Raw genomic sequence first — 16,312 nt, forward strand, 5'->3', positions numbered from 1 at the left:
AGGCTGTTACACACAGAAGAAGACAGGGCTCTGAGAGCCCTTGGCCCATTACTGAGGAGTTCAGCTACCCCTTACCCCTTGCTGGTGGAGGGAGTGAAGGGGATAGTTTTTCTAAATCACCTTTAGGCCAACACCAACATGTGAGAAGTGAATTTCTTCTTCTTCTTCTTCTTCTTCTTCTTCTTCTTCTTCTTCTTCTTCTTCTTCTTCTTCTTCTTCTTCTTCTTCTTCTTCTTCTTCTTCTTCTTCTTCTTCCACTTGGCATTTCCCAAGTGTTTGCCAATCAATTCCTTACCATGGCTGTTTGAGGCAGGTGACCAGCCATTCTTCTACTCTGAGGTCATGGCATTTGGCAGATGTTAGAAACCTCTAAATTGATACATCAGGAGCCATGATTAGTACTGCATGGCCGTGGGTCAGCTGATGAGTCTCTCCATTCACACTCTGGCTGCAGAGTGAAGATTTCCAAACAAACTCACACTAATGGGGAAGGTATTTGTTCAAAGACCTCTTAAGGCAACCAAAGTTGAGGAGATCAATGGCATTGACCAAGGGGGTGCTCTTGAACCTCAACCAGGCTTCTCTTCTGAGCATTCTACTTCTGTGAAGGGATAGAGGAAGCTCTAACCAAGTGGCACAGGGATCCTTTTGTGCTCAGAAAGTCATATGTAGCATGATTAATAAAAACCCAGACTGTTGGGTTCAACCTGAAGATCAGAAAAGGATAACAGTCAGTCACTGGCTCCTACCTCTACTTCAGTCTGAAATGGTGATTCTGCCTCCAAGAATCCTCAGAATGAGACTATCTGAGAGCTGTCTCCTCCAGTTTTATAATCTATTCTAGTGCTGAGGTTAAAGGCGTGCACCACTACCTCCTGGTTTCTGTGGCAAACTAGTGTGGCTACTAGGATTAAAGGTGTGTGTCACCACCACCTGGTCTGTAAGGTTGACCAGGATGGCTCTTTTACTTTCTGATCTTCCGGCAAGCTTTACTTATTAAGATAAAAATGAAGTATCACTACATAACATACATACCATACCATTTCATACCATACCATACCATACCATACATCTTAACTGATGTTGGTTACACAAATCCACAGGGAGACATGGCTCAGAACTATATGCACAACCAAGTGGGAACCAGCATCAGTGAGAGCTGAGCCTGGCTTGTGGTTGGTGCCAATGACAGGTCCTGATTTGACTTAACTACAGTATGCAAGATGCCATTACTCAGCAGCATTGCCTTTGAGTCTATAATCCTTTCAAAACAAAAATACTACTTAGAAAACTGCACAGGGCTTCTCGCTACTCCAAAAACTGAGATCCCAACCCTACCCTAAGGACTTCGGACTTTGTGCCTCCTGGCCTCTCTGCCTCCTCTTATCATTGTGGCCCTGCTCCATTACCCTTCTCTCTGCACCTGCATATATCAAACCCACCTCTTCACACTGCCTGGGTCACTGCTCCCCCAACCATCTGCCAACTTAACATACCCCAAATACTGTATTCGAAGGAAATTAATCCTTTTCAGGTTCTCGGGCTCCAGAAAACAGGAAAAATGTCAGGGCTGGTCATTGATGTGTGCCGATGCCAACAACACAAACAGGTGTGTGCGGGTGTGTAGTAGAAGCAATCAATAGTTAATGGGTGAATGAATGAATGGTTGGATGAATGAATGAATATATTGCACAATGGAAGATGACATTCCAACAGAAGTTAAGAGAAAGTTGTCTGGTATAAATCCCCAGCCAGATTTATGTTTCTGGTTACATGTGGAAACCTCCCTCATTACTAATGGCCTTTGGATTTTGTTATGAGTTGGGTCTCCCACCTTGAAGCGACCTCTGTGTGCTGACGCTAGAAATACACTTCCCTAGATAATTGTGAATCACTACTCTGGACAATCTGGCTCGTGATACAATATCAGTCATTTGTATTCTAGCTTGAATTCTGCATTAGTGCCAACTTTCTCAAAAAAAAAGTTAATCAAGGGAAAAAAGGAACATTCTGGGACAGAAGCCTTTTCGTGTACCCATGGTGTTGTACCTCATGGAAAATGAAGAGTAAATTTAGTCCAGCTCTAGAGGGAAAGTCATAGATGTGAAATATCTCAGTACTCTAAATCATGCCAGAGTCTTCCCAGATCCTCGAGTACAGTCCCAACTCTATTCCTCTCCCTGCTCACTCCAGAGCAACTGTGAAACAAGAGACCCAGTGTGACATCCCAAGTCCCTTTCAGCATTGGGCAAGGTAGCGCCATGAGAGACCTTGTTTTCCAGGGTTGAAAAATTAACTCTTTCTCTCTTAAGTTGCTTTGAGCCAGACAATTCATTCTATCAATAGAGAAAGTAATATAATATAGAAAATGGCACACAGAGTGGGGCTGTTGCTGTGATAAACCTGACTGGGTGGTTCTTCGGAAATATTTGCGACCGCAATGTAGAAGTGTTTGATACTTTAGGCTAGCATGTTGGAAGCAGAGCTTAAGGAACCATCCTGTTGAGAGCTTGGAATACAAAAATGCTGGGAGAAACATGGAAATCAAGACGTCTGGATCAAGATGTTTGGTAATGGAACACTAGCTCTATTGGAAAGTGAGCGGGTTAAAGACCACTATGTGATGTTTTGGCAAATGTGTATGTATTGACATTATTCTGTCCATGTTCTGAGAACTTGCATGAAGTTGAATTTAAAGTTGATGGACTAATTAATTTGTTCGATGGGGGAAATTTTCAAGACAGGGAAACATTCAGGCTGTGATATGGCTCCTGTTTACTGCTCTTATTCAAGTCTATAGTGAAAATAGCATAAAGGTTAGCTCACTAAAAATGTGCAGTTTGTAGAATCAACTAACCTGGGCTCACAGGGCTCACAGTTACAGAGACTGAACCAGCAATCAGAGAGCCTGCATGGGTCTGACCTAAGTTCTCCGTTATATTTTATGGTTGTGTAGTTTGGTGTGCTTGTGGGACTCCTAACAGTGGAAGCAGGGGGAGGGGGGGCTAACTCTTTGGCCTGCTTTAGAGACCATTTTTCTCTTACTAGGTTATCTCATCTAGCCTCAATATGAGGGAATGTGCCTAGTCTTATTGCAACTTGATATGCCATGTTTGGTTGATATCCCTGGGAGGCCTGCCCTTTTCCGATCTGGGGGAGAGGGGTGGGAGTTGCTGAAAGGCGAGGAGAGATAAGAAACTTGGGACAGGATGTAATATATGAAAGAAGAATAAATAAAAATTAAATGTGCAGTTTGTTGAGGATAAGAACCTGAGCAAGTTAAAAATTATAACCACGAGAGCTGCAAAGGACGCTGTAATTGTTAAAGAGAGCCGAGAAAGAGGCTCTAATTGTTAATGATCGATATCCTGTTCTGTCTTGGGACAGTACAAGTGTGGCTGGGGACAGGGTGTAAAATGGTACCCATCAAAGGCTCTAACTTTGAAAAATGCAAATTTATTTCAATAGAGAGAACTTGAACAGAGAATTCAGCTGAAGGGGTTCTCTGCTCCTTGAAAGCAATTGCCGAGGGAAGTGTTTTCCTAAGATCAGAACACAAAGCTACTAACTTGTGGTTCATTAGAATCAGGCTTCATCGCCCTCCTCTCTGTACCAATCCCTATTCTTCACACTCCTGAGAACCTAGCGGAGGTTGGCTGCATCACCTTTATGGTACTGGCATCACCATAAAATATTCAAGATTATAGGGAGGGTCACAGAGGGTTTTCTTAGAGGTATCAGACAGCAGCTGGGGTCAGGCAATGTATGTCAGAGTCGGAGTCTCTACAAGAAGTCCCTCAAAGGCCACCATGAGAAGCTGTGGGGGGAGTGTACCACAGAGACCCCAGGATGCTGGAGATGCTGGAGATGCTGGAACTGTAGAACATCTACCGGGCAAGCGGTGGGCATGTAGTGAAGCTTATCCAGGAACAAGGCTGTGTGTGCTACAAGTGGCAGTTCTGGAAGTAGAGGATATAGCTAAGCCATTTGGAGCCCAGGAGATTTCATCTGGAGTCCCGGCCAGATGCGATGGTTATGGAACTGCAAGATTCAGTGTTGTACCAGCTGGGTTTTGGTGTTGCATTGCTCTAACTAGACCTTGCTATAGCCTTCCATTTTTGGAAGAGAATGTTTACTCTGTGCCATTGTATAGTTGTACAATGTTACTTGTTTTTGATTGTATAGGAGCTCATAGTTAAGAGATTGCTTGTGTCTCAGGAGAGACTCTGCGTTTATACTTTCAGCATTAAACAATGCTGAAACTGTTGAAGGATGTAGATGATTTTGAAGCTGGACTGAAATGCAGTTTGCATTATGAGATGGTCATGGGCCTCTGAGAACAAAGGATGGGGATGAATGTTATAATTTTTCAAGTGATTTGTTTGAGTATCAAGTGGACAAGCGGTAGACTTGTGTTTTTCATTGCTGTCAAGTCGATGGGACCTAAAATCGTCCAGGAAATAAAACTTGGGGCATGCTTATGAGGACTTTTTCCACTTAAGATAAGCAAGGTAAGAGAAGATGAGCTGCCCTAAATGTAGGAAGCAACATGTCATGGACTGGATCCTGGCCTGAATAAAAGTAAGCTGAGTGATGGCATTCATCTCCCTCTGCTTCCTGACTGCAAGTGTGTTGGGACCAACTGCCTCAAGCTGTGTCACCATGATGGGCTAGTACCAATAGCCCAAATAAAACCTTCCACCCTTAAGTTGCCTTCGTTGGGGTGTTTTACAACAACAGGAAAAATAAGAAGGCAGTGTGCCACCACAGGCCCAAGGCACGGTAAATCTTTTGTCTTCGTAAATTGATTCCCTCAGGCATTGTTGTGACAGAGCCGACTAACACATACAGAAGCTGAGAAGGGTCCATCCCCAGAGCTTTCAGATGATCCAGTTGCTTCTTGCTGACTCAGACCCTTGTTTCAATCATGAACCACAGGCTTTATTAAGCCACTCATAATGTTTGTATCTGCATTCTCCAGCTTTAGGTTTGGGAAATCCATAAATGGGATTAGTGATGCACTGTTGCCTGGCCCAATAGGCTCTTTCTATGAGTTTGAATTAGTCTGACTCATTTGGTGCTGGGGAAAAGGGAGGTCCATGAATGAAATCAGCTGTTGGCAATGGCCTCTGGTTGGTGAATTCTTACTGTCTTTCTTTCTTTTTTTTTAAGATTTATTTATGCCGGGTGGTGGTGGCACATGCCTTTAATCCCAGCACTCGGGAGGCAGAGGCAGGTAGATCTCTGAGTTCGAGGCCAGCCTGGTCTATAAGAGCTAGTTCCAGGAAAGGCTCTAGAAACTACAGGGAAACCCTGTCTCGAAAAACCAAAAAAAAAAAAAAAAAAGAAAATAAGATTTATTTATTTATTATGTACACAACATTCTGCCTCCATGTATGCCCACACACCAGAGGAGGGCACCAGATCTCATTACAGATGCTTGTGAGCCACCATGTGGTTGTTGGGAATTGAACTCAGGACCCCTGGAAGAGCAGCCAGTGCTCTTAACCACTGAGCCATCTCTCCAACTCCCTTACTGTCTTTCAAGGCTCAACTCAGACAATTCTTTGGGAGAGCCTTGCCTAGTCCATTTGCCTTCTCATTTTTCTTTCCTAAATTAAATTATATGCCCCTCCTCTAAGCGGATGTCCCTTCCTATCTGAATGCCATTGACCTATCTCTGTCTTCAAATGTTCTCCTCAGGACCGTGAGCTTCTTGAGAGAAAGACTCATGCCTATCTTACCTCTCTCTGCATCTTTGGTTGGGGCCATCCCAGGACAAGTGAGGTCAAACAGGACCCTGAGCGGGACCCCAAGCTGAATGCTGGAGGAGGAAGTGGTTAAGAGATTATACACCACAGATGGCAGATGCCCCAGAAACTGCAGTGTGGGAAGCTGGTTGTAGGGATCTGGACTCAGGTCGTTTGCCTTCTTAAGCCTCCTCTCATCCCGGATCATTAATTCTTCATGAACTGTATCTCTTCTGCACTGCACACCAAGCTGAATGTGAGGCTCCTCTGCCTAGCATTCCTCCATCTGAAACAGCCCTGTGCTGTGGATATGAATACTAACGCACCACCAACATTCCAGCCCAGAAGTGAGCCCAGGACTATCAATTAGCAACTTCAGCACCAGGATGAACCTAACACACTCGGATGTTGTGGGTCAGCTCAGTGCAAGACGAGACAACAGAAACCAGAAAGAGCCCAATGGGCAACCATTGCCAAGGCCATCTTGTGGAAACAAGGAAGACTTCATATAGAGCACACAGAGGGGAGAAGCAGCCTGGATTTCCATGCTTTCTACTTTCTCCCTCGGTTCATGGGGGAAAAGGATGGCAGCAATTACTCAGCACTGGTAGCAGGTAGCAATTCTTCCTGGATCATTACTGCTGCTGGAGCTGCTGAATTCTCCTCATACCCCCCAAGTCCCGCCCATGGAAGTGCCTGGGCCATATGCACAGATTCTATGTTGTCAGCCAAGACAAAGGCTTTCCCCAGCTACTCTTCTGCGATGCAGGGGAGCCATTCTCAAGAACGGGAAGGCAAGCGAATGCCTTTGTCACCCCACTACTTCATGGTGATGCAGTTACCTCCTTCTTTTTCTCTAACTCTTTGTTCCCCTCTGGCTTCCTTCCCATATGCATGGAGAAGAGCTTGGGCCTCGAAGGCAGATAGAGCTGAGCTCAGAGCCTCACTCTGTAGATCACGTCAAGTTTGTGTCCAGGACAAATGCCATAATCAACCTGCATCTCATTTGCTAACCTACAAAATGGTGAAGAGAGCATTACCTGCCACGGGGACACTGCTGAGATCTCTGATTACTCTGGTGTGTGCCAGCAATGTTCCTTTGCCTATTTCACAAACGGCTGAACTTTAATTTCTGTTCCATGGTCCTATTTCTCTCAGTCATAGAGAAACCACAGTTAGTTTAAGATACCTGGTCTCCAACATTGCCTGTATATTTGGAGTACTGCAGTAGAGTTGGACTTCAACCAGACCTTTGCTATCTCTCTGTGACTTCTGAGCCAGCCAGTCTCTGGCTTAGGGGCATGATTCTTCTCCTTGCCAGATTTACCCAGAAGGGGCAGATCAAGACTTTCTTGCTTCATGCAGGCATGAAGCCAGCATCTGTGCAGTATTTCTACAGAGAGAGGGCTGTAGCTGGGAAATCACTCTAGCCAAATCCAGTCTTCGGGGTTCTTCTCTCAGCTTCCATATCCCACTGGAGGCTGTGCTTCCAATGTGCTAAGCAGACATCAACCCCCAGGCTCCTCAGACAGTCAGCAATGTAATCTCCCTCTGCTACTTTCATACTAACTGATAAGAGACTGTTCCAGGATTTTTATATCATGCTAAGTTTCCATGAGTCAAAACCCAAGAAAGTGACCCACTGTTTCTATGTCATGTCAGCTCAAGCAGTAGAAGCTATAGGTCTCAAGCATGGATCTGGGTAATTGGTTATAGGAAATATCAAATTCAATGAATACCTCCCAGCTTTATATTCCTTTGTTTGCACAGACCTCGTCCCAGGGTCAGGCCTCAGCACAATGGTGGTAGGAGTCCTACCATCTCTTGGCTGGGGCTGCTTTACTCCTGGGTAGCTGGGTGCACTGGGAACTGGAGCCTGCTGACAGTTTTAGTGCCCCGGTAGAGTGCTGTACACTCATCCACTTATAGCTGGCCTTATTACTAATCATCAGGTCCCCTGACTGCCTCTCCATCCTTCCTTCTGTGATCTCTTCCTCCTGGGTCTCCATTTGTAGAAGCCGTGGAAGCAAATACATCCTGCATTTGCCCTCTCAGGCTGTGGACATGGCTGCAGCCCCAGAACCCTAGGAATGTCCTGAGAGTGGGATCTGTCAATCAAAGGGTCCTGGACCCTGTGCCCTCGCTTGATTTCTATCCTTCAGCTCTGAGAAAATGCAGCATGTCTGCCAGTCCCCAGCATGCTTCTGCCTTCCAAGAGAAAAATCCAGTTGCCAGAGTGGCAGGAGGGGGAATTGGGGGCCCCAGAAACAGAGGGACTGAACTGCAGGGCAGCTCCACCACTCACGTCTTGTGTGACACTGGGCAGGCTAGCACCCTCTCTGCGTCTTAGGTACCTCATATACTAAATGCAAGCTAATGAAAGTGCTGGCCACATGGGGCTATTGAGATGATTAAGTGAGGTTAGGCATGTGACTAGAACATGGTAAGAACTCCAAGGAGGATGGCTGCCCTCATTAACGTAATGATTACATAACCAGGGAAGAATGATGCCAGGAAGTGAACACACTTGCCCGAGATGATGAGAGGGAGTGCACACACTTGGGGAAGACAAGAGCACACTGATTGTCTGCCATCAACACCACAGTCAGGGAAGGGAAGATGACCCGTGGCCTCCCTCACCTTTGCCCCATCCCTACTCAGAGTCTCATCCCCTGGCTCCTCACTTCCTCTGATGCTCAGCCTTTTTGTGCGACTCCTCTACCCTGGTTCTCACCTTTCTTCGCTGACCTAGACTCTGACTTCGGTGGTCTCAACTTTGACTTAACCATAGGATTCTGAGTAGGGCTGGCCAGTGGCCAGAGTTCGGCCATGTGTCCTGGATTCTGAGCGTTCCCAGGGGATGGCTGGGAGGTGACAGTTCTTTGTCAGCTTTTCACCCCCTGAGACCATGAGCAGCACAGTAAAGCACAGACCTGTCAGCCCCGAAGCAGGCTTGGCGGTGACAAGCAGAAGGCACCCACTAAGCATCCTCACTCGTATGTGACCAATGACTGCAGAAGGTTAGCACCAAGGTTATGATAACCTTAAGCCTTGACACCCTCCGAACCTTCCATAGAAGCCCTTGCATGCTGCCCTTGGTTAACCCTAGGAGTTATCATGTCTATTTTATACATGTGCAAACTGGGCTTTATAAAGTTGAAAAAGTCACATAGCTCAGAGACAAATGAATCGTGTACCGTCCTTCTTCCATGAGTGGAGTTTCTTGACCCAGATGTCCACAAATGTGTTTCGTGGGAGAGCCGTGGATTCTGTGCAGTGTGCATGTGTGTGTGCTCATGCACACATGGTTGTCCTAGGGGGAAGTATTTACAGTGTTTCCTGACACTTGATTGTTTGAACAGATTTTAATCTACCCATTTTCCCTCACCCATCCCTGGAGAGCCACCCTGTCAAGGCCCGTGAAGTGTCTACCCTGTTCCTAGTGTAGTGTGGGCACCAAGCCTCTGGGATCCAGGAATACCCCTCCCCCGCAGGATCTGGGTAACTCAGCAGTCTGCTGCCAGAGTCTCAGCTGCGTGGGTGGCTGCACTCTGTCTGAACTCAGCCGGCCTCAGTGGAGGCTGTGCTAGAGCATGAAGGGGGATCCCTTGGGGCAGTGCAGCCATCAGGACACGTGGCAGAGCCTGTGAGTCTGGGTGTCCCCAACTCCCTCTGCTTTTCCCTTGCAGTGCACATTAGTCCTGCTCCCAAGAGAACGTGATCAGCTTCAACAGATGAGGCCATGCTTGATGCGCAGGGACGCTGCCTATGAGGATGCTCGTCCTTATCCCAAGTGCTGTTCAAAGGTCCCTTCTTTTTCCTGCAGGAGACAGGAGGAATATATGCAAAGGGACCAGCAGGGTAAACTGAGGCATGGGGAGATGCTTTCTAAGTCAGGACTGCCATATAGCTCCAGGGATTCTCACCAGGCACTTTGATAATCTTAGTCAATTTCAGCTTCATCCTGTTCCTGCCAATGAAAGGTGGGGGATGGGGGACTCCCAGAGGTTAGATACTTTGCCCAAGGTCACACAGCAAATCTGAAACTCACACCCTGACTTGAACGTTGCATTCACTTCCCCGACCTGTGAAGGTCCACGGCAGCTGTACCATCAGTCTGCACAGGCGTATCCTGTTTTGATCCTCTGATCCCCTGCCACCCCAAACATCCTTCTTTCTTTCCAGCATGACCTGAGATTGTGAGGAGCTGATCTGCTGGATGGACAGCCTAGTCCTCAGCCATACACTGGCAGCTCTCTGGGTTTGGGGATTCTTGCTTTTGCTTACCCAATGTGAACTCATGCGATCAGGAGTGACGGGCAAATGATGTTCAGTGAACATGTGCAAAGTCAATGGCTGAATAACTCAATGAGCCCTCAGGTAAATGACAACATACCCACTGAGCGCTTTAAGAAGGGGACCAATGCTCTGTCTCTTATCGGTCTTGACCCGTCCTCATGCCAACCCATATGTCAGATGAGGACATGGACACCCAGAGACACATTGAGTAGAAAGGACTCAAGTGAGAAAGTCATCTTTCCATCTTGAGTGGTGTCGGGTTGAATAGAGGAGGCTCTGGACCAGGTTTAGCTTCATGGGTGGAGTAGGGATGGGGATGTATGCAAAGAAGGAGCCTCGGCCTTTGCTTTCTAAATCTCCCAGTCTATTTGAGGAGGCCTGACTTATGCATGCAGAACATTTGGGAAATGGCACAAGACAGCAGTGAACAGGCACTGAACCGCACATGATCAGGTGCCAACCTCATTCTCTGCCTTCACTAATCTCAGTCTTAATACCAGATGGGGACCCCAAGAATAGATTCTCCTACCCGACAGATGAAGAGCAAAGATGGAAGCCACGGGGAAAGCTGAGGCTTCCTCTGTTCTGTGCGTGGTCCACAGTGGCAGGAGCAGCAGGTGTCTACCCTCAGTCACAGGCTCAGCCATGTCTCAGACACCTCCTGAGGGCCTTGTGAGAAGCATCTCACCAACCTCACAGCAGCAGGGTGAGGGACATGTCCATATAATGTACAAGATGGAAGTAAGGCTCAAAGAAAGAATTCATCATGCCCAGAGTCACACAGCAAGGGGCGGGGTGGATCCAAGCCCAGTCCTACCTGCTTCCCCACTCCAGACACCTTGTTACTTCTGTTTGTGGTGGGAGGAACTGTTGCTGACCTGATGGACGGGAAGATGTGAGGTTGAGGGAAGAATGAGTAGGAAGGAAAGGAGAAGGGGACAAAGAGAGGCAAGGCAGACAACAGAGGAATGAAGTAAGAAAGGGAAGAGAGCAGGAGAGTGGGCAGAGGAGGGGAGAAGAAGGGGCTTGACGTTAAATATGCTCAGACAAGCAGTCACATGTTTTCCTAAGATCCCTATAGACCTCTGGCCACCCCACCCCTTCTCCCCATCCCAATAGCCTCCAGGAAATCCCCTAACGGAACACTGTTGGAAGCTCGTGTCTGAAGGTAAGCCTTGTTTCCAGAGCATACTGAGGATGTTGTCTGGACATGCTCAGTGTGACTTGGACATTAGGGACTTGTCCCTTGCAGTTCCAGCTACATGAAGTCCACAGTCAAGAGGTAAAGTCAGGGGAGTCTCCATCTTTGATCGCAAATTGACACTGTATGCGCACCCATCTTTTTGTGCAGGGAGCCTGGAGTGGATCTGAAATTTTTCTGAAAGAGGGAGAGAAGATAAAGAGAGAACCAGTGTTCTACCTTTATGCCTCATTTAACCTGAATTATTATCCTTGAGACATAGTCTCTGAATGCAGCCAGGCTAGGGGTTATAGCTTTAATTTGATGAATGGGGGCACACAAAAATTTAGTTCATACTAGGACAGCTGAGAGGAGAGTCAGAGCTGGAAATGGGGTATGAACAGGCGAGCTCACCTGAAGAGTAGAGGGACATGCAGACCTGAGATTCAAGTGAGATCAACAGGATGAAGCTGTCATGGTAGCCAGTACTTCTAGTCAGAGACTGCAAGATAGGTAACTCCTGCAGGCGGAGTGACTGATGGCCTGCTCCTTTGGCAGCCCCTCCTCTCCCCACATAGTCTGCTGTTGTGCTGCAAGTTCACAAGGGGCAGGAATGGGGGCTGCTTTTGCCTCCCTTCTCTCTAGTTCCTCATGTTCTTCTCCATGCGTTCCTCAGACTTCCTTGTGAACATCTTCCATGTGATATCTGCTCTTCTGTTGCACAGGAGGGTGCTGTGTGTGTGTGTGTGTGTGTGTGTGTGTGTGTGTGTGCATGTGCACGTGCGTGTATGTGGTGCTTATCTGCAGATACTACCTGCTCCTTACAGTAATATCAATAATTCATGGGCTATTGTGAGCATAGCTATTTGGTTGAGGGTAAATATGTCACAAACAGTTGTCAAATGAGTGAGTGAGAGGGAGGGAGCGAATCATCACTTGAGAAAGTGTACTTCTTCAAGTGGTCAAGAATAATCTAAAAATCGTCCATTTTCATTAATTAATTGATCACTGAGTGTGGTCGTTTGAATGAGAATGACCCTCATAGATTCTTATATTTGATTTCTTGGTACCTAGTTGGTAGAATTGTCAAGGTTTAGTTGGTCTGTTTTTGTTGGAGGAGGTGTGTTACATGGATTGGGCTTCCAGGGTTCAAAAGTTCACACCACTCCCAGTTTGCTCTCTCTCTCTGGTGCTTGTGCATAAGAATGTAGCTCTGCTACCTGTCTGTCTCCTTGCCTCCCTGCTGCCCTGCTCCCTGCCTCCCTGCTTCCCTCCCTGCTGCCCTACTCCCTGTCATGAAGGGCATAGACTCACCCTCTGAAACTCTAAGCAAGTCCCCAGTAAAGTTAGATAGGGAATAAGACAATGAGATCAAGGGCTTTAAGGTGGGAAAAGAAGCCTCAAGTGCCTGGAAACTCCCTGGGGCCAGGAGAGGCTCTTTCTAGGGCCCTGGAGAGGCCACTGCTAGGGACAGGGAGAGGCCCCTGATGGGGACCAGGAGAGGCCCCTGGTGGAGATGTGGAATCAAACAAAGGTAGGCTGTGGATTACCAGACAGAGAAAGGGATGAGGAATAGTCTAGGCAGAGGCTATGCAAAGGCCCTAGGGCAGGGCCCTAGAGGACACTTTGGGGGAATAGTGAGAGCTTGTGTGGCTAGATTCCCCAAAGGATGACCAATAGAGAGGGAGAATTAGTGGAAGAAGCCAAGCTATAAAAGGCTCAGGGTGTGACTTCATGTTATTCTCATGACCTAGAAGCAACCAAATGCAATACCTGTGGAAGAACTTAGCCATGGCTGGCCTGTAAAATGAATCCTCTGTAGGCTGCTTCTTCAGAGGGTTATATGGGGGAAATGAGAGAGGGCCTTTGGCAATCTCTCAAATTCTGCCCTGCTTATGGGCATTCAGGTCATATGACTGGCAGAGCCCCAAGGAGCAGTCTGGCATGTCTCCACGTGGCATCCCTGAAAAACTGGCTAAGACCCCTAAGAAGTACCATGCTCTCCTCAGCAGAGAGCCCCCCCCCCGTTTTTTGTGTCACACTAGACTAGTTGTCTTCTGGGAGCCCTCACTCCAGTCCTTCTTCTCTTTCCCCAGAGGATGGGCAAGAGGCAGGAACCAGTTCCTACATCCATCATTATCCAGTACCCCAGGGGAAGAAGCTCGGGCGAGTCTGAGACATGTGGAGGAGAACTGAGGCTTTGAATGGGGTGGAAGCCAGATGTGGCCTTTTCAGCCCAGAATCCTTGTGCCCTGGTCTGCCAACATGAATGACCCTAGAGACTACGAGACAGCCCTGGATAATAAATCCTAACCCCAAGTTCTGGCTGGAGGACTTCAGTCAAGTTCCTCATTAGAGACAAGCCTCAGTTTCTCTGCATGGTGATGGCAGGCCCGACCTAACTAGCCTGTGGGGCTTTTGTGGGTGCCACACGGGTCATGTGATTCCACAGCAAGGGGCATTGCAAACAAAAGGAGCATATAGTTCTGAGTGCACTGTCCCTGCTGTCAAAATAGGACACAGTTTGGAATCTGAGCAAGAGTTAAGTGCCGTGGAGGTGAAGCATGCTATTCCAAGTCCCTGGGCCAAGGTGCAGACCATGTGTGGCCCTGAAAGGCAGCTGATGGTCTGGGTGATGGGAGGTAGCTCTCCTTATTGTCATATATGCCTGGAGTCAGACTGCCTTCTGGTATGTGTGAGTTTATGTGTGTGTGTGAGAGAGCTGATGGCTTTTTGCACCGTGTGCACATGAGGATCTTGGCTGGGGTCTTACAGATGCACCCCCATGGGTGTATTATGGCTTGGAGTCTGTCTGTGTGCAGCATAGCAATGTCTGTGTAGGCCTGAGGGACCTGTGTCCATATGTTCAGGGTAGTATATATGTGTACGTGTTTATGAAGCCATATGTTGAGGGACTCTGTGGGCTCCAAACACAGCATGCGTCTGTGTGAAGCAGAGGAAATGACTGGACAGGGATCTGGGGAGCAGCCTGGGTTGGGGAATCTCACTGCAAATGCACACGGAATTCTCAGGGGAAGCCCAGACAGACAAGACGGACAGGCAGCTGGGCTGGAGAAGAGGAAATTCCTGAGTTTTCTAAAGAGACACACCTGCCATCAGTTGCCACCAGGAGGTGAGGCCGCAGGTCCCCAATCATTGCCTTTTCATTGGAAATCTGCGGTGAGGCTAGAGGAATCCTGTCACTCGAAGGGGGAGGTCATGGAAGAGAGACTGCTTTCTAAATCCTAGGGCACTAACTCAAGTGTCACCCTGCTTTTCTAACTGCAGGTGAGAGGGCAAACAGAAAGGAAGAGGAGACTTAGAAAAGGGGGAGGGGCAGCAAGGGCCTAAGGGGATCCGCAGTTACTTCCCTCTCCCTATTTCCTGTCACTAGAAATGAGCCAAGGACTTGGAGGGAACTCAGCAGAACCCAACACCTCCTAGAGAGTTTAGGGGAGTCCTTTTTAATGGGTGGGGTAGACTTTCCCTACCCCAGAAAGGCAAGCAGTGGTTAACTGATTTTTCTCTCAAGTCAAATGAAATCTCAACGCTCTCCGAGACACACACACACCCCTCTCACACATACTGGGGGACACCTGACCCCTTCCCAAACTGCACCCACCAGCCTGGGCCCTGACCGTGTCTGTCTGCCCAGGAGGGCATTCCCGGTGTCCCGCACAACGAGGGGCAGTGCAGTGCAAGCAGCAGGACTGGGTCCCCACCCCGCCCCTCCGCGGGTCCCCGAGGATGCCTCTACCACCCCAATCGCCCGGTGCGCACCCCGGCTCCGCTCCGCGCCAGTCCCCGGCGCCGTTCATTCATGATTGGTACTCGGCCCCTTGAGACCCAGCCCGAGAGCGGGGCGGAGCGGCCGGGCGGCAGCAGGGGCGGGCGGAGCGCGGCTCCCGCACCGCACGCGGCGCGGGCTCGGCAGCCTCGGCCGGGCGGGCACGCCGGCCCCGTGTCCAGCACCAGGCAGGCTTCGGGGCTCAGGGCTCTGCCCTCGCCGAGGCCAGAGGTCCGGTGGGGTGCCCGCACTGGGGGGCGCCAGCGAAGGCTCCCGCTAGCCGCTGGCTCTGGGAGTCAGTGCATGTGCCGGGCTGAAGACAGCAGCAGCCAGAAGCTCCCGGCACCCCGGCCCCACGCTCTCTGAATACCAAGCTGCAGGCGAGCTGCCCGGGGCTTTTTGCTCTCTTGCTTTTCCTCTCCTCAAATTCAGAGTGGGCAATCCACACCGATTTCTTTTCAGGGAAGGGGAGAGACAGGGCCTGGGGTCCCAAGTCACACACAAGTCTTCGCTGCCATGGGGGCCGTCATGGGCACCTTCTCATCCCTGCAGACCAAACAAAGGCGACCCTCTAAAGGTAAGTTCTCTGTCCTCCGTTTTCTCCTCTGGATAGGTCCGGGGGTACTGGGTGTTGTGTTGGGATGCAACGTCTGTCTCCTTTAGTTCCAAATCCCCTAATCCCCTAGCAGTAAAGGTTCTGGACAGCCTCTTGTATCCAAAGGAGTAAGAACCTCGTGGGAAGGTTGGTGTGAACACCCAGGGACAGCAGTCAGGGTGGGCACTGGCCCCCCTCCAGGGGCCGCTGGACCCTTCTATTCTGGGAAATATACGGAAGCAGTACGAGGCAGATTCACAGGTGGAGGAAGCTTCGTTCTCTGGGCTGGGCGGAAATGTTGGGAGGTTCTTCGTGCTCCCATGAGGGCTGATGTTGGTGCAACCTCGGGCATCCTGCAAGGGTGCTTATACTCATGAATGCCTCCTTGGGAATGGCCATGCTTTGCCAGGTGCTGACCTGAGAGCCTCACCATGAGGGAAGACAGTGATTTGCCTGTCCACCCTTAAAACCTCTGCAAGCCAAAAGGAATCAGCTACATCTAGGTGGCAGAACCCCCAGGCATGGTCCTGGGACACGGGGAGTCTACAGGAAGGAACACAACTCGGCTAGGATAAGGTGTATGTACTGCTGAGGTCTGAGGACTTCGGGTGGGGGAGGCAGAGATGGAGAAAACTGTGAAGAGGTTACTGGGGAGGTGCGGCTGGGGGGACAACACAAAGTTCACATAACCTGGGACCTTC

General features: G+C 49.0%; 1 protein-coding gene across 5 annotated transcripts in view; it reads left to right on the forward strand.

The window, feature by feature from the left end:
* The window catches only part of Kcnip1 (potassium voltage-gated channel interacting protein 1), a 367,510-nt gene that overhangs the window by 142,237 nt on the left and 208,961 nt on the right, over positions 1-16,312 (forward strand). For 2 of the 5 annotated variants that reach the window (XM_038326714.1, XM_038326716.1), the window contains exon 1: positions 15,533-15,593. The exons of 2 other annotated variants lie outside the window; for them this stretch is intronic. In XM_038326714.1, coding sequence (XP_038182642.1) covers positions 15,533-15,593 — 61 coding nt within the window. Of the gene's footprint in view, positions 1-15,532; positions 15,598-16,312 lie in introns of those variants that run through there. One more of the 5 variants, XM_038326715.1, reaches the window with a different exon arrangement.

Source organism: Arvicola amphibius, chromosome 4, assembly GCF_903992535.2.
Source record: "Arvicola amphibius chromosome 4, mArvAmp1.2, whole genome shotgun sequence".
NCBI classification, from domain to species: Eukaryota; Metazoa; Chordata; class Mammalia; order Rodentia; family Cricetidae; genus Arvicola; species Arvicola amphibius.